General features: G+C 40.5%; 1 protein-coding gene across 2 annotated transcripts in view; it reads right to left on the bottom strand.

Moving 5' to 3' along the window:
- The window catches only part of adck1 (aarF domain containing kinase 1), a 223,748-nt gene extending 199,363 nt beyond the window's left edge, over positions 1-24,385 (bottom strand). Inside the window, exons 1-3 of one of the 2 annotated variants that reach the window (XM_072689029.1) lie at positions 24,369-24,385; positions 13,779-13,906; positions 13,502-13,585 (exon numbers count right to left, since the gene is read on the bottom strand). In XM_072689029.1, coding sequence (XP_072545130.1) covers positions 13,502-13,585; positions 13,779-13,898 — 204 coding nt within the window. In that variant the 5' untranslated portion in view covers positions 13,899-13,906; positions 24,369-24,385. Of the gene's footprint in view, positions 1-13,501; positions 13,586-13,778; positions 13,907-23,047; positions 23,098-24,368 lie in introns of those variants that run through there. The other variant, XM_072689028.1, reaches the window with a different exon arrangement.
- Between the last annotated feature and the right edge of the window lie 2,150 nt (positions 24,386-26,535).

The following is a 26,535-nucleotide window of genomic DNA, read 5'->3' as shown; positions in this document are numbered from 1 at the left end:
ATCAGCCCGATTATCCTGTAGTGTGGGCATCAGCCTCAAAATCAGCCCGATTATCCTGTAGTGTGGTCATCAGCCTCAAAATCAGCCCAATTATCCTGTAGTGTGGTCATCAGCCTCAAAATCAGCCCGATTATCCTGTAGTGTGGTCATCAGCCTCAAAATCAGCCCGATTATCCTGTAGTGTGGCATTACGCTCAGAATCTGCCCAATTATCCTGTAGTGTGGGCATCAGCCTCAAAATCAGCTCGATTATCCTGTAGTGTGGGCATCAGCCTCAAAATCAGCCCAATTATCCTGTAGTGTGGGCATCAGCCTCAAAATCAGCCCGATTATCCTGTAGTGTGGTCATCAGCCTCAAAATCAGCCCAATTATCCTGTAGTGTGGTCATCAGCCTCAAAATCAGCCCGATTATCCTGTAGTGTGGTCATCAGCCTCAAAATCAGCCCGATTATCCTGTAGTGTGGCATTACGCTCAGAATCTGCCCAATTATCCTGTAGTGTGGGCATCAGCCTCAAAATCAGCTCGATTATCCTGTAGTGTGGGCATCAGCCTCAAAATCGGCCCGATTATCCTGTAGTGTGGGCATCAGCCTCAAAATCAGCCCGATTATCCTGTAGTGTGGTCATCAGCCTCAAAATCAGCCCGATTATCCTGTAATGTGGGCATCAGCCTCAAAATCAGCCCGATTATCCTGTAGTGTGGTCATCAGCCTCAAAATCAGCCCGATTATCCTGTAATGTGGTCATCAGCCTCAAAATCAGCCCGATTATCCTGTAGTGTGGTCATCAGCCTCAAAATCAGCCCGATTATCCTGTAATGTGGGCATCAGCCTCAAAATCAGCTCGATTATCCTGTAGTGTGGTCATCAGCCTCAAAATCAGCCCGATTATCCTGTAGTGTGGTCATCAGCCTCAAAATCAGCCCGATTATCCTGTAATGTGGGCATCAGCCTCAAAATCAGCCCGATTATCCTGTAGCGTGGGCATCAGCCTCAAAATCAGCCCGATTAACTCTCTGTTGGACTAGTAAAAACATGCGTCACCTGAATGTTTGAGTACTAAGTGAACCCATACGATGACCATCTCGCTAGGCTGCCAATACAAATCACACAGTATGGCCAAAGTATGTGGTCAGAACGTTGGAGCCTGATGGTGCAGAAGGCCCCAACCTTTTAATATGGTAATAATTTTCATAACTGGATGGAAACCCCACCCCATACCCAGTTTAGGAACAAGTCATGTCTTATCTACAGAGACGTGATTCTGTAGGGTAGCTCGTGAAAACACTTGCGGATAAGAAGAGCTAAGAGGAAACGTCCTCGGATGCCCTTCCAGCCTCCGCACTTCATCCACTCCCTGGCAATCAGTATCTCAGACAGCAGCCCTGCTCACTCGTGCCGGAGAGAGGCATGAGGAGGACATCGCTGCCTCTCTGGGGGAAGTCGTGTGGAATAAGCCCTAGCTGAAGTCTAATTTGCTGTGCAAATGCTCCGTGAGGGCTGGTCAAGGACTCCAAGAGATCAGGCTACAGCAGACAGGCAGGAGGTACACGCCCGCATGGGTCAGGCTGACAACACACACACACACACACACACACAGAGGAAAAACACCCACACACAAACATACACTAACAGCAGTACAAGTCTGAAACCATTCCACCTCGAATAATTCCACACAGCAGCTCTCTGGAGAAAGGCAGCTGGTGCCAAGTCATCCCTAAGTAAGTGAAAACCACAACTAAAGGGTCAGCTGTGGAGGGGCAGAGCAGGCTGGGACAGCAGCTCGTGAGGGGCTTTTCGATGTGTAGTCACTTCCCGCAGTACGAACACCCCCCTCAGCTTGTCTGTTGGTCATGTAGGATGTGGATGAACCCATTCTTTATGTAATTGTACAGTTTGAGCAATTCCAATAGGCCACTCTTAAAAACCTGGCTATGGACAAAAGTATTGGGACACCTGTTTGTTTATTGTTTCTTCTGAAATCAAGGCTATTAAAAAGGGTTTATCCTGCTTTTGTTGGAGTAACTGTCTCTACTGTCCAGGAAAGACCGCTTTCTACTAGATTTTGGAGGAGCATAGCTGGGAGGATTTGACTGCATTCATCCACATAAGCCTTATATAGAGCATTTCAGCGATGGTCCGGATTATGGTCTGTTTTCATGTTCCACTGTAAAATAGCTCCACACTGCAGACGGCTCATCTCCTTTATTTACCTTCTGAGAACGTCTGCACTGCTGCCGGCCAACTGGGCAATAATGTCTGTCAATGACATCATGAGCGATTAAAATAGCCAATACCCGATTCATTCAAATATGCCTGGATCAGCACAGATCCTGAGCCACTGGATCGGATCAGGACTTCCCTAGTCAATACAGGCCCGTGACATTTATGTCATTCCAAGTCATTTTGGAGCATTTCTATTGGTCCATTCATCAATACATTTGGACACAATGTAAAGAACAACTACCAGATTTACAATACGTCAAAAAATTTAAAGACAGCAACAAGATATTTCACTAAAATGGTTCTACATTATATTAAAACGAGTTCCACTGCTCCAGTGTACCCTACAGAACCAAACACTGCCGGCACAGTCACAGCAAACCCTTCTAAATCCATGTTTGAATTTAAGCTGCTGTTTGCCTGTAGTTTGCACACTGACCTGGAACACACATAGTGGTTTGTGTTTGCCCTGAGGCAGTGGCAGCTCCCTTCAGCCTGCCTGTCCCCAGAGCGTCTGGGTGTTGACATGGCATAAAAACTGACCAGCGCAACAGAGGAAAACAAGGCACAGTGAATATGTGACCGGGGTCACATGAGGAGTTATGAGGCGTAAAATTCGGTACACACAGGAGAACATGCATGGATTGTAGATGCATGCACTGCAGTGTCAGGGTGAGGTACGTGGATAACAGAACTCGTGCAGTATTTGTTAACTTAATCAAGTAGTAATAAAATATATACATGGATTGTTTTAGCTGTATATGTCCAAAAGTATCAAGACACTCCATTTAAGGGGCACCCATTGTTGGCAGGCATTCAATGGTGCGTTTACACACACAGAGCTCGGAAAACTCCCTTGGAAAACCTTATGGAGTCCCACAGGGTTCTATTTTAGGGCCCATAAAACTTCATTTTCATTATTTTAATTGTGACTGTTTATTTTAATCATTTGCCAGACTTTATTTAAACATTACACACTTTAATCTGTAGATGTGAATACGATACCTAAATGCATGCATAGGAATAGCTAAAAAGGGTTAAACGCCTTTTATATATCTGAAGCTGTGGGTCATCAGACCCACTCTGTTATCCAGCTCCCCTCTCTTAATCATAATACGAAATCCTTTGGCCATGGTTTAACTTCCCATCTGTAGAGGAGTCTGAACACTTCTTCCGAGCTCTGTTATTCCCGTTTCCCCTCTCTGCTACAGTGAGTGTGCAGAGGACAGTTAGTGCGCCATGCCAAGACTTCACGCTCTCCGCAGTGAGCGGTTAGAATGGATGGACGGTGAGGAATTTGGAGCAGCAGGTGGAGGTGGTGTCTTTTACCCCATACCCATGCGGCACTAGCAAAAACAGATTACATACATATGCCCTGATGAGCGTCTGACAGAGGGAGAACCGGGCACACCTGGCCTCCTGCCTCCACTACATGCATTATTCACACAGGCTACGACACAGCGAGCGAGCGATGCCGTTGTCTAAAGCTGCAGGTGTTCCCCGCACCGTAATCAAAGCAGGCCGGAGAGTGCCTCTGCTCACTGCGATCTCCAGCAGCGACTACATGATTGTTTCTGAAGAGCAGCAGCAGCAGCAGCAGAAGAAGACGAAGTAGGAGAAGAGAAAGAAGAGGAGGAGGGAGGAGGCACCAAGACACCACATTTATTCCGGCTTCTGCAAAAATGAAGAAGCTGCTGAGGATAACTCCTAGCATCATGATACGATGCTGCTTGTAAGAAGGCTGTTTTTAAACTAACTGCTGCCAGCATGTATGCTGCTAAAGCACACAAAATAGGATCACAAAACAAAAAGTACACAACAGTGAACATAGTCAACATAGGTTGACTCCATAATCAGTAATCACTTGCAGCTGATATCTCAGGTTTGTGGGCGGTGGAGCGGCTGGATGCCAGTGGTTTAGGGTGCTCCCATGTCTGTGTTACCTTCTGGCTGTTACAGTCAGTTCTGCTGGATCTGCTGGAGTCCTCAGTCACACCCTTATCTCATTACCTTCTCTAAGTTAATGACAGCCCACTTCTCCAGCCTGACACCAATAGTACCTGCTTTAGACCAGCTTCCCACCCACCAGACTGACTGCCAGGCTCTCCTACTGCCCACGTCAGACCAGCTGCCCACCCATTTTCCGACTACAGTGAAATTTACATGGACTCTAACTACTTGCTACTAGCATTATTACCATCAGTAACCATTTTTAATACTTTCATTATTATTACATTATAATTATATCACCACAACTGAGCAGAAGAACAATGTTATGTGGTGGTTTGTTGACTTTTATCAATAATTTATAAATAGTTCTGATCAGAGGAGGATGGATGGGTCCTCCTTGTAAGTCTTGGTTCCTCCCAAGATTTCTTCCTCCAGCTCTTTTTACGTTTTATGTTTTCACGATCTTTTGTCCTATAACTGGATTCATTTAAAGGCGATTGTGACCTCAGTGATAAAAACTATACAAAAAAATCTGGTATTTGATTTATAACACAGTGTGTGAAGCAGTTACACAGAATTAGAACTGATAAGTAAACAAATACATCACTAATAAAAATGCATCACTACTCAACTGTCTTCACAGATTACACTTGTTATAATGGAGTACCCACATTAATATTTACATATTAACATACATTTTCATAATTCATTACTATGGTAAAACTGTAATGCATTTTTTGAGCCTGACCGTTCCAACCATTCGTAGCAATGCAGATCGCTCACTGCTTACTACTCTTTAGTGAATTCCACCATTGTAGTTCACTTGCATAAATACAGATTTAAAAGGCTTTAGAAAATTGCCCTAGACTCTTGTTTCTCCGGCACAACCAAAACACAATCCAAAACCCCCAAACTGTTACATAACAGTCTTACCTCATTAAACACTGTATGTCCAAATGTTTGTGGACATCCCTTCTAAGGAATGCATTCAGCGATTGCTGACACAGATGTGAACACACAGCTTGTCTAGTCCCTGCAGAGAAAAGTACTGCCAGTAGAATAGGACTATCTCTCTGAAGAAGATAAACATGAACCTATTAGCTCCATGCTGCCTTATGTCAGGCAAGGGCTAGAGGGGCATAAAGCCTCCCAGCATTGAGCTGTGGAGCAGTGGAAGAACTATGTTCTCTGGAATGATGGTTGCTGCTCCATCAAATACTTTTGAGAAGAGCTGGGGAGCTGGCAATGAAGTGGGGTGGAGGTCATCCAACATCCTAACGTTACTAACGTTCTCGTCGCTGAATGCAATCAAATCCTTCCAGCAGTGCTTCTCCAAAATTTTGCAGAAAGCCTTCTTTCCTGGACAGTAGAGACAGGTCCTCCAACAAAAGCAGGACCAACGCTTTTATTAATAGCCTTGATTTCAGAAGCAACAATGAATGAGCAGGTGTCCAAATACTTTAGTCTATTTATTGTATTGACACAGTGACACACACACAGCCTAAAACAATGTAAAAGCTGGAAGTTGACCACACATATTTGCATACACAGCATTTAGGAGAACCTCTAAACACCAACATCAGCTGTACCGGAAATACACAAGCCATTTCAAGCCATTGTTTAATTTGTGTTGTGAAACGAATTACCTGATTTCATTCTTCTGCCAATTACTCTCAGCCATTTCCTCAAAACTGAGCCTCAATCCCAGCAGGATCGTTTTGCTGTGTGTTTATCATCATTTGTTTATTATGCGCTGGGAAGTACAAACTGGATTAAGACCAACAGCATTCTGCAGAAGCCTTCCGCAGAAGACAGTAAAAGTGAGTCTTCTGGAAAAAGAGAGAGAGAAGCACTCAAGCAGTCAGGTGAGAGCTTTCCTGGGTGCGTCTGCCATCAAACGAAGGTGTCACTGTTATTCCCCGATGGCTGTTCCAAAGGAGATAACAAGCATAATCTCCAGTATGGCTCTCCAGCGGCTGATGAGCTCTGTTCTGCAGCCACACAGGCTGTAGTGACACTTCAGTAAAAACTGTTTCTCCTAACAGTCGACACAGCTAGCAGGCTTCGGTTAGAGGAACCTCAGAGGCCCTCGGTGAGGAACAGCGGCCGTGGAACCGATCAGTGTTTGGAGGCTTTTTCAGAGAAATGCTTGCCACTCCAGCTACTACTGTACATTCAAGTGCTGCCATGGCACAGTTTTATGTGTCTCATACGTAAGTCATACACGGCTACTTTGATAACTGGCCGCTCACATTAAAGAAGATATATGGGATAAAATAGATCAAATAAAAAGATAACGATAAGAAAAGGTAAGAAGATGCAGCTAGTCTTAACTAACAAAAAAAAAACAGCTGATGTAGCTTAATTTACTATACTGAAGGAACCTGCATTCCTTTATCTGGCAGCAAGACAAAAGAAAGTGAAAGTAAAAGCATCCAGACATACAGAATCAGAATGTTTTACATAAACCGAATAACCCTGTTTACACATGGTCACTTAAACCTTGGTTTCAGGTGTAGGTTAACTTTAGGTTAGAATTAGATTTAGGTTAGAATTAAATGTAGGTGTGGTAGGTTAAGTTTAGGTTATATTTAGGCATAGTAGGTTAAGTTTAGGTTAGAATTCAGTTTAGGTGTAGTAGGTTAAGTTTAGGTTAGAATTAGGTTTAGGTGTAGTAGGTTAGGTTTAGGTTAGAATTAAATGTAGGTGTAGTAGGTTAAGTTTAGGTTAGAATTAGGTTTAGATATAGTAGGTTATGTTTAGGTTAGATTTAGGCGTAGTAGGTTAAGTTTAGGTTAGAATTAAGTTTAGGTGTAGTAGGTTAAGTTTAGGTTAGAATTAGGCGTAGTAGGTTAAGTTTAGGTTAGAATTCGGTTTAGGTGTAGTAGGTTAAGTTTAGGTTAGAATTAGGTTTAGGTGTAGTAGGTTACGTTTAGGTTAGATTTAGGCGTAGTAGGTTAAGTTTAAGTTAGAATTAGGTTTAGGTGTAGTAGGTTACGTTTATGTTGAGGTTAGAATAGGTTTAGGTGTAGTAGATTAAGTATAAGTTCTTTAGATCCTTCTGACACCAGAAATCTGCCCATATGAACAAGAATTATATCAGTAGGAATAATTATTGATTAAAATAAACATAAATAAATACAAATTGTTTAATAGGTACCAGTTACACAGCATGTATATAAAGTTGTTGTGTTTGAGTGTCTGTTTTTGTAATTGTCAGAATTTTGCCATAAAACACTTTATATGACAATGCAATTGTACTATTTAAGTTACGTTATTACAACGTATATGTACTAAATCTGTTATTTGATCTATGTAGTGATCAAATTAACATATGTCACATATATACCGTACTGTACAGAGGTTTTAGGCCCCTAAAAACATTTTTTTCAGCAATAAGAGAGTGTTTACAGTAGAAACCACAGATCCCATTAGAACAGATGCAGGTGAACATAAATCCAGTAAAAAGGAGAAACAAGAGCTTCTCATTCTGAAGAAAGTAGTGAGATCTTGTGAGATCTTTAGTCTGAAGAACAGAGCTCGGTTCCTCCAGGTTTCTCCTGGACGCCCCCCAGTCCAGCCAGCACAGCGTGGAGGATTAAGCCCTGATTTACCATCATTAAGCCCTGATTTACCACCAAACCAGGTGTTGATCTGAGGAGAGCTCTAAATAATACTAGACTCCATGAGAGAGGAGAACTTTGGAGATGTTCTAATGATAAACACAGTGATGGAGAACCACCACCACTTTCTGTAGGTGTTATTATTAGTGTTTATTCTAATAAGCAGATAAACACTTACTGCCCAGATAAGCAGCTTTTTCGAAAACAACCTAAAAAGCTCTTGCACCTCATAAATCCTATAAAAGCCTTGCATCATGCCAGCCAGGCTCCACAAATGAGTCGCAGGAGGTCAGCGTGAAAGTGAGATTGGCTCATATGAGTCTTCAATCTACCTTGCATCATCTGATGGACACAATACAACCGTTAGCGGTGATTTAATGGTCTATGAGAAAGCCTTTTCAGAGGCACAAAGAGCAGCTGGCCGGGTCTTCAGAGAGCCGAGAGACAGCTAACTGCGTGGAACGCCCCTCATTACAAGAGCAGCCGCATGCATCGGTCGTTAGAGCGGCACAACAGCTGGGAGCGGCCTCATGCTCCCCTGCACCTTTCTCACGGTGCAATGAGACATGCCTGTCCTTCTGAAACGGAGCCAGGCGACTATTCCCATCACAACTGACCAATCACAACTAATCGTATGACTGACCAGTTACTAATGACATAACATACAGACTAATTATCACATATGAATGTATGAGCTCACCCATCAGGGCATCACACATCACTCACTGATCATGTGGAATGTGGAAACTGCATAGTTGTAACGTGCCTCGCTGCTTACAGGTTATGAATAACGTCTGTCTGTCTGTCTGTCTGTCTCTCAAACACAACAGTTCAGTGGAAAAAACAAAGGGACGGATATAACGGACTATTAAAACAAGCCTGGATTGGCCCAGATCCTGATCCACTATAACAGGTGGGCAATTTCTTTAGGTTAGTGAGGTCAGGATGTTGAATGGTCACCACCCGACCTCATCCCCAACTCCCCGACTCATCCCAAAGGTACTGGATGGAGCTCCACAGCTCAATGCTGGGTGGCTTTATACCCCTCTAGCCAATGCCTGGCATCAAACATGGTGCCAATAGATTCATGTTCATTCGCATTATTCCTATTCCTAATGTTTTGGCAATAATTCTCAACAGGGACTACACAAGCTGTGTGTGAGTGAGCATTTGCACATCTGTGTCAGCAATAGATGCAACTTAAAGTGGCTGAATGCATTCATTAGAAGGGGTGTCCACAAACATTTGGACATATATAGTGTAAACAGGCCCATTTTTAGAGGTTCTATAAATAAAGAATCATATACAAGAGGGTTTCTATAGCTTTGAAGACCCGTTTAAAAACCTAAACCATAAACCTCAGGACCAAGGATGTGTCTTTAATGAAAGACAACGGGACTAACCAGCAGACCCCTGCATGCTCTTTGAGGGTGTCGCCATTGTTGCTTTCTCCTGCCTTCGCAACTTGACACACCTACGGGTCAATTTTATTCATAGAGCACATTTACAAACAACAAATGTTGACCAAAGTGATGCCCAAAGAAATAACAAACACGACATCAGCGCTCAGACACAGTTAAAAGCCATGAAATAAATGTACGATTTTATATATTTAAGATCGGATTTAAAAGCAGACCAGGCAGAGGCAGCTCATTCATCTCCCCTGTGCTTCAACCTAGATTTAGGGACCACCAGGAGGAGCTGATCAGCAGATCTGAGTGACCTTGATGCATCATATAGTTGTAACAGCTCAGAAGAGATAAACAGGAGCTAATCCCATCAATGACCTAAAAACAAACAGTGAAATATAATAAAATCTCCAACTGGTGGACCAACTGTAGCCGTTAGATGGCGGCCTGATCAACACCAACATGAAGCGCATCACAGTAGTCAAGTCTGGATGAAATGAAAATCAAAAATCTTAATTAAAATGTAAAAATCTTAGATAAAAGCCTTAATAGGAAAAAAAACCTTAATGACAGTTAATGAGTTTACATAAATCACTGTTCATTACCACGCTGAGAATTCTTGCATAAGTTCTTACACAAGTGTTCAACACTCAGCATCAGGAACCCCACTGTGACCAAAAATCGCAAAAATTCAGAGCCTGGGTATCGAACCCACAACCCTGTCATCAATAGCCCAGAGCTCTAACCACTGAGACACGACTATAATACCATATTTCCTCAGAAAGGACCATAAACGTTGCACATACAATGAAAATAAAACTGGCCCAAGAATGGAACCCTGAGGGACCCCACATGAAAAAGGCACAGAGGAGGATACGAAATCACCAAAGCTGACAGAAACACATCTGTCACACAAATATGACCCAAACCACTCCAAAGCAGTACCTTTAACCTTTGTATTGTTGGTGAAAATATGCACAATGGTTCCCAATTAGGTGCACAAACTGGAACGGAACCCACTGTATATTGGTCTGAAATGGCTACTTGAGATGCTATGCTTCTAAACAGACCCGCTGTCTTAATCCAAGTGTTTATTTGTTTACTTTGAGGGAGGGCATATGTCCTCAGTGATGTCACTGTGTCCTTCAACAATTGGAAAGTGCGTCACGTCCATCAGGGTATAAAGCTAAACTGCCATAATCTGTTTATTTGTTGACCCCTAGCGCTTACGAGGCAGCAGGCAGAGAACAAAAAAAAAAATACACTGAAAAACCCAATAATGATCTGAAACACCCTCACACTACCAAGTGAACTGGATCACCTCTACGACTTTATAATAATTATGAGGCAAATCTCCTCTCTGTATTAAAGCTGGGGCCCAGCATTAATTCTAATCAGCGTGTGTAGTGAGGCTTGACAGCCGGCCCCCAGGGGGGGGAGCGCGTGGCGTCCCATCAGCCACACTCGGGCCTGCCGGAGAGAACAGCCAGCCCAACGTTGCTCTTCAGGGTTCAGCGGCTGCCTCCAGCGAGAGCTGCCAGGAAAAAAAGAGAGAGAGAGAGACTGACCTTTCCTTGCTCTGGACGCTCCACTATGCCACTATACCAGCTATTCAAACGGCCTTTTTACACCAGGGTGAAAATGGCACGAGGAACATTACCTGGCATTTACACTTATTATGTGTGCCATTAGCCTGCCAGCCTGTTTACTCTCAGCTCAGGTATGTTTTTACATTCCAATATTCCATTAATCAATATGCTGATGAAGATTCAGAACGGCCATTCTTACAGACGAACACTGCTGCGAAGATGCATGTCCGCATGTTTCACGGACAGATGATGGCACTAATGGTTAAACGGTATAGCTGAGGGTTTTATTTTATGCGTCATAATGCTGCCCCAGCACAAATGAGCATGAAACGAGTGTGTGTTGTTGTCCGAGGGAGGAAAAACTCCTGTTTTGATAATCCACCAGACCATATTTCCTTAAAAACATCTAAATTTGTCAAGGTAATGCAATTTAGCATGTATTATTAACATCTACTCATGTTAAATAGCTCAATCCTCTCAAGATGAATGTAGTATAGAGTAAAATCTGTAGAGAGTGAACTATATGGACAAAAGTATTGGGACATTTGCTCATTTTTTTGTTTCTTCCTAAATCAATGTATTAAAAATAGAGTTTATGTGGCTTCTGTTGGAGTAACTGTCTCTACTGTCCAGGAAAGAAGGCTTTCTACTAGATTTTGGGGGACCACTGCTGTAAAGATTTGACTGCATTCAGTGTCAAGAGCATTAGTGGCGTCCGGATTTTGGATGATTACCACCTCACCTCGTCCCAAACTCATCCCAAACACATTATATTGGATGGAGCACCAGCCATCACTCCAGATAACACAGTTCCACTTCTCCACAATGCTAGGGGGCTTTATAACCCTCCAGCCCACGCCAAGCATTAGGCATTTTTAAGTCCAGGTCCGAGCTGGCTGAGCGAGATCCTGAGGAAAAACATAGGACGACATGCAAGGTCGAACGCTGGACGGCCCAATTGGTAGCAGCTCCTCATAACACCCTGGATAACGCAGACTGAGACATGTTCCACGGCAGTTCTCAGGACATCAGCGTGTTTACAGAACCTTATGGGTTTAGTTGAGAAACTGGTGGGGGATACGACCCCAGAATCCACTGTCAGAATCCAAACAGAAGTCTTGAGTGGATAAAACCATCAGCACCATTGCCTACAAACGTGGGGCCGATCAGTGGTGACATGACTAGTCGGAAGATCTTGGACTTCATGCATCACTGCGTGACTGGATCTCTAACTTCCTGACAAACAGACCACAAGCAGTACGGGCAAGCAAACATGTCTCACCCACCCATACCCTCAGCACTGGAGCCCCCCAAGGTTGTGTCCTGAGCCCCCTGCTGTACTCACTGCACACTTAGTAAGAACTGCATGGCCACATCTAGCTCTACCACCATTGTCAAGTTTGCACTGTTGTGGTGGCTCTGATCTCTGACAACGATGAGCAGGCCTACCTGGAGGAGATTAAACACCTGGAGAACTGGTTGCCAGGACAACAACCCCCTCCTCAATGTCCAAAAAGTCCCTGATCAAGAAGGCCTGTCAGCACCTCTACCACCTCAGACGCCTAAGGGACTTCAGTCTGCCCTCCAAAATTGTGCAGAACTTTTACACCTGCACTGTCGAAAGCATCCTGATGGGGGAGCATCACAGCCTGGTTTGGAACAGCACCAAGCAGGACAGACAGGCTCTCCAGAGGGTGGTGTGTTCAGCTGAGCGCATCATTCAGACCGAGTTCCCTGACTTGCAGACCGTCTACAGCAAGCAGTGCTGGACCAAGGCCAGGAAGATAGTAAAGGACCTCAGCCATCATAGCAATGGACTGTTCAGGGAAGTAAATACAAGAAGGATGCAAAGCCATCTGCACAAGCCATTTGGACTCTATAGGAACCTTTAGAGACTTTTGGAGGTTCTGCAGTTGAAACTGTGGAGGAACCTCTTAAAGTGCTTTGAGGAAACTTCAAGGAACCTTTTCTTTAAGGGTTCTTCAAAGCATCTTAAGATGTTCCTCCACAGTTTAAACTGAAGAAGCTCCAACAGTTCCTCAAGAATCTTAATATTTTGAACTTGAATGGGCGACTCAGTGTATCCCAAAACATTTATTAGAAGGGGTGTCCACAAACATTTGTACATTGCACTGTTAAATATTTATATAATTTCCTTAAGGAACCTTTAGGGGGTTGAAACTGTGGAGGAACCTCTTAACTCAGTGCTCTGAGGAACCTTCGAGGAACCTTTAAGGAACTTTTTTCCTCTTAACGGTTCCTCCACAGCTTCAAATTGATAGAACCTCCAAATGTCCTCAAAGAACTTAGACGTATAACAGGGTACTAACCTGCCCTGCCACTGTTTGCACCACTCTACATCTCTACACCACTACCACGCTTCCAACCCCAGGACATTTGCTCCCCCCACTGGCCAACCACACCTGCAACTACAGCAGCAGTCTCATTAATTGTGTAAGGGATACACAGCCGATAGAGGTGGGCAACAACCTCAGTATAAAGCCAGTAGATATGGAGAGAGACCACCCCTTCATTTCCAATAGACACCAAAATCTCGAGAACACTCAGCACTCATTCTTAAAAATCCTCTGCTTTAAAATCACAGCAATAAGCAACAATCAAGGCTCCATCACGTTTACACAGGCCCAGCCTCTGTTTCATTTGGTAGACAGATTTACAATCTTTGTAGAGAAGACACAGAACTCACCTCTGATCTGAGATCCCAGTACTTTTCTGTCCCGTACTGAACCTTTTTGAAAGCGGTGAGGTAGTCATAGCTGATGACAGCCGTCTGAAAGCAGGGTTTAAAAGAGCATTAAAACAATAAATAACTGGAAACAGAAATGACACAGTCTAGTGCTTTTAAACCTCTGTTCTCAGACTGACACAACAGGCTACTGCTAACAGACTAAGAATGAATGTGATGATGATGATGATGATGATGATTATAAGGATTATTATGACAATGTTGATGATGATCTTACAGTGGCAGCCGCCCTGCCAAATCTGACAATGCTGAGGTCATTGAAGTCAAACTTCTTGTACAGGTAGAACCCAAAGACTGCAGCACCAACAGAGGAGATTTTCAGTAGTCGGCCAGCCATGGGAGGCACTAGAGAACAAAAACATAAACAAACAAAAATAAATAAAATGTTATTTTCATTATTTACATTATTATTAGTAGCAGTAGTAGCAGCAGTAGTACTAGCAGCAGTAGTAGTAATAGCAGAAGTAGTAGTACTATGAATAGTGGTAGTGGCAGTAGTAGCAGTAGTACTAGCAGCAGTAGGAGGAATAGTAGAAGTAGTAGTACTATGAATAGTGGTAGTAGTAGTTGTAGCAGTAACAGTAGTAGTAGTAATATAAATAGTAGTAGTAGCTGTAATAGTTGTAGTAGTAGCTGTAATAGTTGTAGTAGTAGCTGTAGTAGTAAGTGTAGTAGTAGTGTAGCAGTAGTAGTAACATGAATAGTAGCAGTAGTAGTAGTAGCTGTAATAGTTGTAGTAATAGTTGTAGTAGTAGTAGTATTATCAATAGTAGCAGTAGTAGTAGCAGAAATAGTTGTAGTAGTAGTAGATGTAGTAGTAGTAGTAGTAGTAGAAGTAACATGAATAGTAGCAGTAGTAGTAGTAGCCGTAATAGTTGTAGTAATAGTTGAAGTAGTGGTAGTAATATGAACAGTAGCAGTATCAGAAATAGTTGTAGTAATAGTTGTAGTAGTAGTAGTAGTAATAAAAATAGTAGCAGAAATAGTTGTAGTGGTAGTTGTAGTAGTAGTAGTCATATGAATAGTAGTCATAGCAGAAATAGTTGTAGTAGTAGTGATATGAATAGTAGCAGAAGTAGTACCAGAATAGTTGTAGTAGTAGTAGTAGTATGAATAGTAGCAGTAGTAGTAGCAGAAATAGTTTTAGTAGTAGTAGTAATATGGATAGTAGCAGAAATAGTTGTGGTAGTAGTTGTAGTGGTAGTTGAAGTAGTAATAATATGAATAGTAGTCATAGCAGAAATAGCTGTAGTAGTAGTAGTATGAATAGTAGCAGAAATAGTTGTAGTAATAGTTGTAGTAGTAGTTGTAGTAGTAATATCAATAGTAGCAGTGGTAGTAGCAGAAATAGTTGTAGTACTAGTTGTTGTAGTAGTAGAAGTAATATCAATAGTAGCCATAGCAGAAATATTTGTAGTAGTAGTAGTAGTAGCTGTAAAAGTTGTAGTAGTAGTAATATGAATAGTAGCAGTAGTAGTAGCAGAATTAGTTGTAGTAATAGTTGTAATAGTAGTAGTAATATGAATAATTGCAGAAATAGTTGTAGTAGTTGTAGTAGTAGTAATATGAATTGTAGTCAGCAGAAATAGTTGTAGTAGTAGTAATATGAATAGTAGCAGAAGTAGTTGTAGTAGTAGTTGTAGTGGTAGTTGTAGTAGTAGTAATATGAATAGTAGTCATAGCAGAAATAGTTGTAGTAGTAGTAGTGATATGAATAGTAGCAGAAGTAGTACCAGAATAGTTGTAGTAGTAGTAGTAGTATGAATAGTAGCAGTAGTAGTAGCAGAAAAGTTGTAGTAATAGTTGTTGTAGTAGTAGTAGTAGGAATATGAATAGTAGCAGTAGTAGTAGCAGAAATAGTTGTAGTAACAGTTGTAGTAATAGTAGTAGTAATATGAATAGTAGCAGTAGTAGTAGCAGAAAAAGTTGTAGTTATAGTTGTGGTAGTAGTAGTAGTAGTAGTAGTAGTAATATGAATAGTAGAAGTAGTAGTGGCAGAAATAGTTGCAGAAATAGTTGTTGTAGTAGTAGTAATATGAATAGTAGCAGTAGTAGTAGCAGAAATAGTTGTTGTAGTAGTAGTAGTAATATGAATAGTAGCAGTAGTAGTAGCAGAAATAGTTGTAGTAGTAGTTGTAGTGGTAGTTGTAGTAGTAAATGTAGTAGTAGCAGTAATACTTGTAGTCATCATAGTAATAGTAGTAGTAGTGGCAGTTGTAGTAGCAGTAGTAGAAATTACAGTAGCAGTAATATTAATAGTGGTAGTAGTAGTATTAGTAGTAACAGTTGTAGTCAAAATACTAGTAGTAGTAGTAATTGTAGTAATTGTAGCAAAAGTAACAGTAGCAGTAGCAGTAGTACTATGAATAGTGGTAATAGCAGAAACAGTGGCAGTAGTAGTAGCAAGAACAGTAGTACTATGAATAGTGGTAGTAACAGTAACAGTAGCAGTAGTAGCAATAGTTGTAGTCATAATAGCAGTAGTAGTAGCAGCAGTAGTAATATAAATAGTGGTAGTAGTAGTAGTAATATGAATAGTAGTACTATCAGTAACAGTAGCAGTAGTAGTAGCAGTAACAGTAGCAGTAGTACTATGAATAGTGGTATGAGCAGTAACAGTAGCAGTAGTAGTAGCAGTAACAGTAGCAGTAGTACTATGAATAGTGGTATGAGCAGTAACAGTAGCAGTAGTAGTAGCAGTAACAGTAGCAGTAGTACTATGAATAGTGGTACTATCAGTAACAGTAGCAGTAGTAGTAGCAGTAACAGTAGCAGTAGTACTATGAATAGTGGTATGAGCAGTAACAATAGCAGTAGTAGTAGCAGTGACAGTAGCAGTAGTACTATGAATAGTGGTATGAGCAGTAACAGTAGCAGTAGTAGTAATAGTTGTAGTTATAATAGCAGTAGTAATATAAATAGTAGTAGTAGTAGCAGTAGTAGTAGTAGCAGTAACAGTAGTAGTAGTAATATAAATAGTGGTAGTAGTAGCAGCAGTAGTAGTAGCAGTAACAGTAGTAGTAGTAGTAATATAAATAGTGGTAGTAGTAGCAGCAGTAGTAGTAGCAGTAACAGCAGTAGTAGTAATATAAATAGTGGTAGTAGTAGCAGCAGTAGTAGTAGTAACAGTAGCAGTAGTAATATGAACAGTGGTAGTAGTAGCAGTAACAGTAGTAGTAGTAACAGTAGTAGTAGTAATATAAATAGTGGTAGTAGTAGTAGCAGCAGTAGTAGTAGCAGTAACAGTAGTAGTAGTAGTAATATAAATAGTGGTAGTAGTAGCAGCAGTAGTAGCAGCAGTAACAGTAGTAGTAGTAATATAAATAGTGGTAGTAGTAGCAGCAGTAGTAGTAGTAACAGTAGCAGTAGTAATATAAATAGTGGTAGTAGTAGCAGCAGTAGTAGTAGCCGTAACAGTATCAGTAGTAATATAAATAGTGGTAGTAGTAGCAGCAGTAGTAGCAGCAGTAACAGTAGTAGTAGTAATATAAATAGTGATAGTAGTAGCAGCAGTAGTAGTAGTAACAGTAGCAGTAGTAATATAAATAGTGGTAGTAGTAGCAGCAGTAGTAGTAGCAGTAACAGTAGTAGTAGTAATATAAATAGTGGTAGTAGTAGCAGTAACATTAGCAGTAGTAATATAAATAGTGATAGTAGTAGCAGTAACAGTAGTAGTAGCAGTAACAGTAGTAGTAGTAATATAAATAGTGGTAGTAGTAGCAGCAGTAGTAGCAGCAGTAGTAGTAGCAGTAGTAGCAGCAGTAGTAGCAGCAGTAACAGTAGTAGTAGTAGTAATATGAATAGTGGTAGTAGTAGCAGCAGTAGTAGCAGCAGTAGTAGTAGCAGTAGTAGTAGCAGTAGTAACAGCAGTAACAGTAGCAGTAGTAATATAAATAGTGGTAGTAGTAGCAGTAACAGTAGTAGTAGTAATATAAATAGTGGTAGTAGTAGTAGCAGCAGTAGTAGTAGTAGCAGTAACAGTAGTAGTTGTAATATAAATAGTGGTAGTAGTAGTAGCAGCAGTAGTAGTAGTAGCAGTAACAGTAGCAGTAGTAATATAAATAGTGGTAGTAGTAGCAGCAGTAGTAGTAGTAGTAACAGTAGCAGTAGTAATATAAATAGTAGTAGTAGCAGCAGTAACAGTAGTAGTAGTAATATGAATAGTGGTAGTAGTAGCAGCAGTAGTAGTAGCAGTAACAGTAGTAGTAGCAGTAACAGTAGTAGTAGTAATATAAATAGTGGTAGTAGTAGCAGCAGTAGTAGTAGTAGCTGTAACAGTAGTAGTAGTAATATGAATAGTGGTAGTAGTAGCAGTAACAGTAGTAGCAGTAACAGTAGTAGTAATATGAATAGTGGTAGTAGTAGCAGTAACAGTAGTAGTAGTAATATGAATAGTGGTAGTAGTAGCAGTAACAGTAGTAGTAGTAATATAAATAGTGGTAGTAGTAGCAGCAGTAACAGTAGTAGTAGTAATATAAATAGTGGTAGTAGTAGCAGCAGTAGTAGTAGCAGTAACAGTAGTAGTAGTAATATAAATAGTGGTAGTAGTAGCAGTAACAGTAGTAGTAGCAGTAACAGTAGCAGTAGTAATATAAATAGTGGTAGTAGTAGCAGCAGTAGTAGCAGCAGTAGTAGCAGCAGTAACAGTAGTAGTAGTAATATGAATAGTGGTATGAGCAGTAACAGTAGCAGTAGTAGTAGCAGTAACAGTAGCAGTAGTAATATAAATAGTGGTAGTAGTAGCAGCAGTAACAGTAGTAGTAGTAACAGTAGTAGTAGTAATATAAATAGTGGTAGTAGTAGCAGCAGTAACAGTAGTAGTAGTAACAGTAGTAGTAGTAATATAAATAGTGGTAGTAGTAGTAGCAGCAGTAGTAGTAGCAGTAACAGTAGTAGTAGTAGTAATATAAATAGTGGTAGTAGTAGCATCAGTAACAGTAGTAGTAGTAACAGTAGTAGTAGTAATATAAATAGTGGTAGTAGTAGCAGCAGTAGTAGTAGCAGTAACAGTAGTAGTAGCAGTAACAGTAGTAGTAGTAATATAAATAGTGGTAGTAGTAGCAGCAGTAGTAGTAGTAGCTGTAACAGTAGTAGTAGTAGTAATATGAATAGTGGTAGTAGTAGCAGTAACAGTAGTAGCAGTAACAGTAGTAGTAATATGAATAGTGGTAGTAGTAGCAGTAACAGTAGTAGTAGTAATATGAATAGTGGTAGTAGTAGCAGTAACAGTAGTAGTAGTAATATGAATAGTGGTAGTAGTAGCAGTAACAGTAGTAGTAGTAATATAAATAGTGGTAGTAGTAGCAGCAGTAGTAGTAGCAGTAACAGTAGTAGTAGTAATATAAATAGTGGTAGTAGTAGCAGTAACAGTAGTAGTAGCAGTAACAGTAGCAGTAGTAATATAAATAGTGGTAGTAGTAGCAGCAGTAGTAGCAGCAGTAGTAGCAGCAGTAACAGTAGTAGTAGTAATATGAATAGTGGTAGTAGTAGCAGCAGTAACAGTAGTAACAGTAGTAGTAGTAATATAAATAGTGGTAGTAGTAGTAGTAGCAGTAGTAGTAGTAGCAGTAACAGTAGTAGTAGTAATATAAATAGTGGTAGTAGTAGCAGCAGTAACAGTAGTAGTAGTAACAGTAGTAGTAGTAATATAAATAGTGGTAGTAGTAGTAGCAGCAGTAGTAGTAGCAGTAACAGTAGTAGTAGTAATATAAATAGTGGTAGTAGTAGCAGAAGTAGTAGTAGCAGTAACAGTAGTAGTAGTAGTAATATAAATAGTGGTAGTAGTAGCAGCAGTAGTAGTAGCAATATAAATAGTGGTAGTAGTAGCAGCAGTAGTAGTAGTAATATAAATAGTGGTAGTAGTAGCAGCAGTAGTAGTAGCAGTAACAGTAGTAGTAGTAATATAAATAGTGGTAGTAGTAGCAGCAGTAGTAGTAGCAGTAACAGTAGTAGTAGTAATATAAATAGTGGTAGTAGTAGCAGCAGTAGTAGTAGCAGCAGTAACAGTAGTAGTAGTAATATAAATAGTGGTAGTGGTAGCAGCAGTAGTAGTAGCAGCAGTAACAGTAGCAGTAACAGTAGTAGTAGTAATATAAATAGTGGTAGTAGTAGCAGCAGTAGTAGTAGCAGTAACAGTAGTAGTAGTAATATAAATAGTGGTAGTAGTAGTAGCAGCAGTAACAGTAGCAGTAACAGTAGTAGTAGTAATATAAATAGTGGTAGTAGTAGTAGCAGCAGTAACAGTAGCAGTAACAGTAGTAGTAGTAATATAAATCGTGGTAGTAGTAGCAGCAGTAACAGTAGCAGTAACAGTAGTAGTAGTAATATAAATAGTAGTAGTAGCAGCAGTAACAGTAGTAGTAGTAATATAAATAGTTGTAGTAGTAGTAGCAGCAGTAGTAGTAGCAGTAACAGTAGCAGTAGTAATATAAATAGTGGTAGTAGTAGCAGCAGTAGTAGTAGCAGTAACAGTAGCAGTAGTAATATAAATAGTGGTAGTAGTAGTAGCAGCAGTAGTAGTAGTAACAGTAGCAGTAACAGTAGTAGTAGCAGTAACAGTAGTAGTAGCAGTAGCAGTAGTAATATAAATAGTAGTAGTAGTAGCAGTAACAGTAGCAATATGAATAGTGGTAGTAGTAGCAGTAACAGTAGTAGTAGCAGTAACAGTAGTAGTAGTAGTAATATAAATAGTGGTAGTAGTAGCAGCAGTAGTAGTAGCAGTAACAGTAGCAGTAGTAATATAAATAGTGGTAGTAGCAGCAGTAACAGTAGCAGTAGTAATATAAATAGTGGTAGTAGTAGTAGCAGCAGTAGTAGCAGTAACAGCAGTAGTAGTAATATAAATAGTAGTAGCAGCAGTAACAGTAGTAGTAGTAATATAAATAGTAGTAGTAGCAGCAGTAACAGTAGTAGTAGTAATATAAATAGTAGTAGTAGCAGCAGTAACAGTAGTAGTAGTAATATAAATAGTAGTAGTAGCAGCAGTAACAGTAGTAGTAGTAATATAAATAGTGGTAGTAGTAGCAGCAGTAGTAGTAGCAGTAACAGTAGCAGTAGTAATATAAATAGTAGTAGTAGCAGCAGTAACAGTAGCAGTAGTAATATAAATAGTGGTAGTATAAGTAGCAGCAGTAGTAGCAGTAACAGCAGTAGTAGTAATATAAATAGTAGTAGCAGCAGTAACAGTAGTAGTAACAGTAGCAGTAGTAATATAAATAGTGGTAGTAGTAGCAGCAGTAGTAGTAGCAGTAACAGTAGCAGTAGTAATATAAATAGTGGTAGTAGTAGCAGCAGTAGTAGTAGTAGCAGTAACAGTAGCAGTAGTAATATAAATAGTGGTAGTAGTAGCAGCAGTAGTAGTAGTAGTAACAGTAGCAGTAGTAATATAAATAGTAGTAGTAGCAGCAGTAACAGTAGTAGTAGTAATATGAATAGTGGTAGTAGTAGCAGCAGTAACAGTAGCAGTAGTAATATAAATAGTGGTAGTAGTAGCAGCAGTAGTAGTAGTAGTAACAGTAGCAGTAGTAATATAAATAGTAGTACTAGCAGCAGTAACAGTAGTAGTAGTAATATGAATAGTGGTAGTAGTAGCAGCAGTAGTAGCAGCAGTAACAGTAGCAGTAGTAATATAAATAGTGGTAGTAGCAGCAGCAGTAGTAGTAGCAGTAACAGTAGCAGTAGTAATATAAATAGTGGTAGTAGTAGCAGCAGTAACAGTAGTAGCAGTAACAGTAGTAGTAGTAATATAAATAGTGGTAGTAGCAGCAGCAGTAGTAGTAGCAGTAACAGTAGCAGTAGTAATATAAATAGTGGTAGTAGCAGCAGCAGTAGTAGTAGTAACAGTAGTAGTAGCAGTAACAGTAGTAGTAGTAATATGAATAGTGGTAGTAGTAGCAGCAGCAGTAGTAGCAGTAACAGTAGTAGTAGCAGTAACAGTAGTAGTAGTAATATAAATAGTGGTAGTAGCAGCAGTAGTAACAGTAGTAGTAGCAGTAACAGTAGTAGTAGTAATATAAATAGTGGTAGTAGTAGCAGCAGTAGTAGTAGCAGTAACAGTAGTAGTAGTAATATGAACAGTGGTAGTAGCAGCAGCAGTAGTAGTAGCAGTAACAGTAGCAGTAGTAATATAAATAGTGGTAGTAGTAGCAGCAGTAGTAGTAGTAACAGTAGTAGTAGCAGTAACAGTAGTAGTAGCAGCAGTAGTAGCAGTAACAGTAGTAGTAGCAGTAACAGTAGTAGTAGTAATATAAATAGTGGTAGTAGTAGCAGCAGTAGTAGCAGTAACAGTAGCAGTAGTAGTAACAGTAGTAGTAGCAGTAACAGTAGTAGTAGTAATATAAATAGTGGTAGTAGTAGCAGCAGTAACAGTAGTAGCAGTAACAGTAGCAGTAGTAATATAAATAGTGGTAGTAGCAGCAGCAGTAGTAGTAGCAGTAACAGTAGCAGTAGTAATATAAATAGTGGTAGTAGTAGCAGCAGTAGTAGTAGTAACAGTAGTAGTAGCAGTAACAGTAGCAGTAACAGTAGCAGTAACAGTAGTAGTAGCAGTAACAGTAGCAGTAGTAATATAAATAGTGGTAGTAGCAGCAGCAGTAGTAGTAGCAGTAACAGTAGCAGTAGTAATATAAATAGTGGTAGTAGTAGCAGCAGTAGTAGTAGTAACAGTAGTAGTAGCAGTAACAGTAGTAGTAGCAGCAGTAGTAGCAGTAACAGTAGTAGTAGCAGTAACAGTAGCAGTAGTAATATAAATAGTGGTAGTAGTAGCAGCAGTAGTAGTAGTAACAGTAGTAGTAGCAGTAACAGTAGTAGTAGCAGCAGTAGTAGCAGTAACAGTAGTAGTAGCAGTAACAGTAGTAGTAGCAGCAGTAGTAGTAGTAACAGTAGTAGTAGCAGCAGTAGTAGTAGTAACAGTAGTAGTAGCAGTAACAGTAGCAGTAGTAATATAAATAGTGGTAGTAGTAGCAGCAGTAGTAGTAGTAACAGTAGTAGTAGCAGTAACAGTAGTAGTAGCAGCAGTAGTAGTAGTAACAGTAGTAGTAGCAGTAACAGTAGTAGTAGCAGTAACAGTAGCAGTAGTAATATAAATAGTGGTAGTAGTAGCAGCAGTAGTAGTAGTAACAGTAGTAGTAGCAGTAACAGTAGTAGTAGCAGCAGTAGTAGTAGTAACAGTAGTAGTAGCAGTAACAGTAGTAGTAGCAGCAGTAGTAGTAGTAACAGTAGTAGTAGCAGTAACAGTAGTAGTAGTAGTAATATAAATAGTGGTAGTAGTAGCAGTAGTAGTAGTAACAGTAGCAGTAGTAATATAAATAGTGGTAGTAGAAGTAGCAGTAGTAGCAGTAGTAGCAGGAGTAGTAGCAGTAGTAGTAGTAGTAGCAGTAGTAGTAGCAGTAGTAGTAGGGGCAGTAATTATTATTGTCATTAATACTCTTAAATTATAGATTTAAATAAATTAATTTCACAGTCCCAACATAGGGTAATGCTCTCAACTGTTTGGGGCTCGTGACCACATTCTGTGGGTTCTGTTGCCCCCTATTATGATTTCCCGAGTGCTGAAGCCCCTGTGCTTGTTTGCTGTTTAATGGATGAGGACAGCAGTCAGAGCTCATACAGCAGCGACGAGTCCCGGATCTGTACCACTAAGACTGGCCAGGTGTAGGAAGGTCCCCTCCACTCCACTCATCACCTGCAGCCCACCCAGCTACAGCTCACCCAGCTACAGCTCACCCACCTACAGCTCACCCACCTACAGCTCACCCAGCTACAGCCCACCCAGCTACAGCACCCAGCTACAGCACCCAGCTACAGCACCCAGCTGCAGCCCACCCACCTACAGCTCACCCAGCTACAGCTCACCCAGCTACAGCCCACCCAGCTACAGCACCCACCTACAGCTCACCCAGCTGCAGCCCACCCACCTACAGCTCACCCAGCTACAGCTCACCCAGCTACAGCCCACCCAGCTACAGCTCACCCAGCTACAGCTCACCCAGCTACAGCACCCACCTGCAGCTCACCCAGCTGCAGCCCACCCACCTACAGCTCACCCAGCTACAGCCCACCCAGCTACAGCTCACCCGGCTACAGCTCACCCAGCTACAGCACCCAGCTACAGCCCACCCAGCTACAGCTCACCCACCTGCAGCTCACCCAGCTACAGCCCACCCACCTGCAGCTCACCCAGCTACAGCCCACCCACCTGCAGCTCACCCGGCTACAGCTCCCCCGGCTACAGCTCACCCGGCTGCAGCTCACCCGGCTGCAGCTCACCCACCTACAGCACCCGGCTACAGCTCACCCGGCTACAGCTCACCCGGCTACAGCACCCAGCTACAGCTCACCCAGCTACAGCTCACCCAGCTACAGCCCACCCAGCTACAGCTCACCCACCTGCAGCTCACCCAGCTACAGCACCCAGCTACAGCTCACCCAGCTACAGCTCACCCATCTACAGCTCCCCCGGCTACAGCTCACCCAGCTACAGCACACCCACCTACAGCTCCCCCGGCTACAGCTCACCCAGCTACAGCTCACCCACCTGCAGCTCACCCAGCTACAGCACCCAGCTACAGCTCACCCAGCTACAGCTCACCCAGCTACAGCTCCCCCGGCTACAGCTCACCCAGCTACAGCACACCCACCTACAGCTCCCCCGGCTACAGCCCACCCAGCTACACACACACACCCGTACAGTACAGCGACCAGCACGGGGGTCGTTACAGAGTATCGCTCTCATAAACGCTTATTCTAGTCTGGTTTGCTGTGGTTTCTCCGGGGTTCACTATCTACACACACGCTGTCAGCCACTCACCGGCTCTGCGTCGTGATCTCTGAACTCACGCCTGCGCTCGCCGCAAGGAATTCTGGGCTTAGTAGTTTTCGAGCTGCTTTACGGTCGAGCCAATGTTGAGTATTATTGAGGACTGTAATTATTTACAATTCATTTATTACATTTTATTTTTCAATTATTGGGCTTATTTTAAGCTTAGTTTGTAACTGTGTTTCCAATTCAATTTATGCAAATGTATGTGTTCATCTTTTGCACATCTTTTTGTGCAGATATCCTGTAATATCAGGGTAGAAAAAATAGTATTTATAGAATAAAAGTCCAAATAATAATAATAATAATAATAATAATAATAACATTTTTCTATTTAACAATTGTATTTTTCTTTGTATTATTATTATTCTTATTATTATTAGTATTATTTGGACTTTTATTTATGGAATAAAAGTCCAAATAATAATAATAATAATAATAACATTTCTCTATTTAACAATTGTATTTGTTTGTATAATAATATTAATAATAATAATAATTATTATTATTATTATTATTATGACTTTTATTTATCGAATAAAAGTCCAAATAATAATAATAATAATATTAATAATAATAATAACATTTCTCCATTTAACAATTGTATTTTGTCATTCTTATTTTATTTATTTTCTATTGTGTTCCCTCTAAACTGAGACAGAAGTTGGTTAAATAATTTTACTAATTTAAATAATTTACTAAAAACTGAAACAATGTTTTTTGTCTTCACGTTATTTTTCTACCTTTCTTTCTACCTTTTTATAACCACTCTGCAGTTTTGCACTGCATTTTGTCAATTAAATTAAACCAAAATAAAGTTCATTATGATTGTTTAATTATTTTTATTATGATTATGATTATGATTATTATTATTATTAATAATAATAATAAATTAAAATAGATTTATTTATTGATTGATTGATTGTCAATGATCCAGTCCCCTTTGAATTGAATCACTGGTCTTAGACCTTCAAGCTGAAGTAGTGCAGTACAGGTGGGCTTTAGAGCTGGAGTTAGGCCGGACAGCATTAAACCTCATCAGTAAACAGAATGAAGTTTACACTCTTTATAAGTTGCATAGATCTAAATCGAGCCTCCAAAATAAAAGCTTACCCTAAAATAACACTGACTCATTACAGATGTTCACACTAATGCAAACATCTGTAAACATTAAAGAGGAAGTGTTTCTAACTTCTGCATAGGGCAATAGTTAAGAATTAATGAAACATTCATAGTAGTTTAGCATGAAAAGCTCCATTCTAAAGAAACCTAGCTACAGAGTCATACCGGTTCACAGTGGTGGTGAATGGAACCAGGCGTCTGCAGGACCTAACCCTTCTAAAAGCTGCATTGCAGAAAGCTACAAAATAATTACCAAGATGTTCAACTAATCTGTTTAACTAATGCCCCCCCCCCCCCTTAAACTGAAGGCACAATTTATTAAATTGAGGAAATCATTTACTAAATATAATTTATTAAATATTATTTATTACAGTGAAGTGAAATGTTCAGTTCAGTACAGTGAAATGTGTGTGACACACCTGGAGCGGTGGCAGCCAACTGCTGGAGGTTAGGTGCCTTCCTCAAGGGCACTTCATCCATGGACACCCATGCCTTTATACCTGCTCGTAGGATTCAAACCTGTGACCATCTGATCTTAAGCCTACTTCTCTAACCTTTAGGTCACAACTTCCCCCCTTAGAAGACATGTCCAGGTTGTGTGGCGAGTTTGGACAGTAACTAAAAAGCCCCCTTTTGTGTTGTCTTCATGGTGCCTCCTTGATCCATTCACTGTAAAGACCCAATACTTTTCTCTACACCTTAATCCATTAAACCTCCAAATCCCTGTAAATCAACAGCAGTTTCATATCGCCAGTTGCAAACAGATTACATACAATATATTTTACTAACATCAGCAACAGCAGGTAGTTAATGAAGACATAGCCTCTTATTAAAGAACAGCAATCAGTTTAACCCACAAAACATCATAACAATAATAATAATAATAATAATAATAATGCATTATTAGCTCACTCCATTTCTGTGTACATTACACAGCAAAATAAAAGATGTGCTAATGCAAACGTCCTTCACTTAAAGGGACTATTCCCAGCGAAATCCCAAGTAAAAAATAAAACATACGCAATTAACCAAAATG

Source organism: Salminus brasiliensis, chromosome 10 (genome assembly GCF_030463535.1).
Source record: "Salminus brasiliensis chromosome 10, fSalBra1.hap2, whole genome shotgun sequence".
NCBI lineage: Eukaryota > Metazoa > Chordata > Actinopteri > Characiformes > Bryconidae > Salminus > Salminus brasiliensis.
The sequence above is the reverse complement of the archived record's forward strand: the minus strand, read 5'-3'. Positions and strand labels throughout refer to the sequence as shown.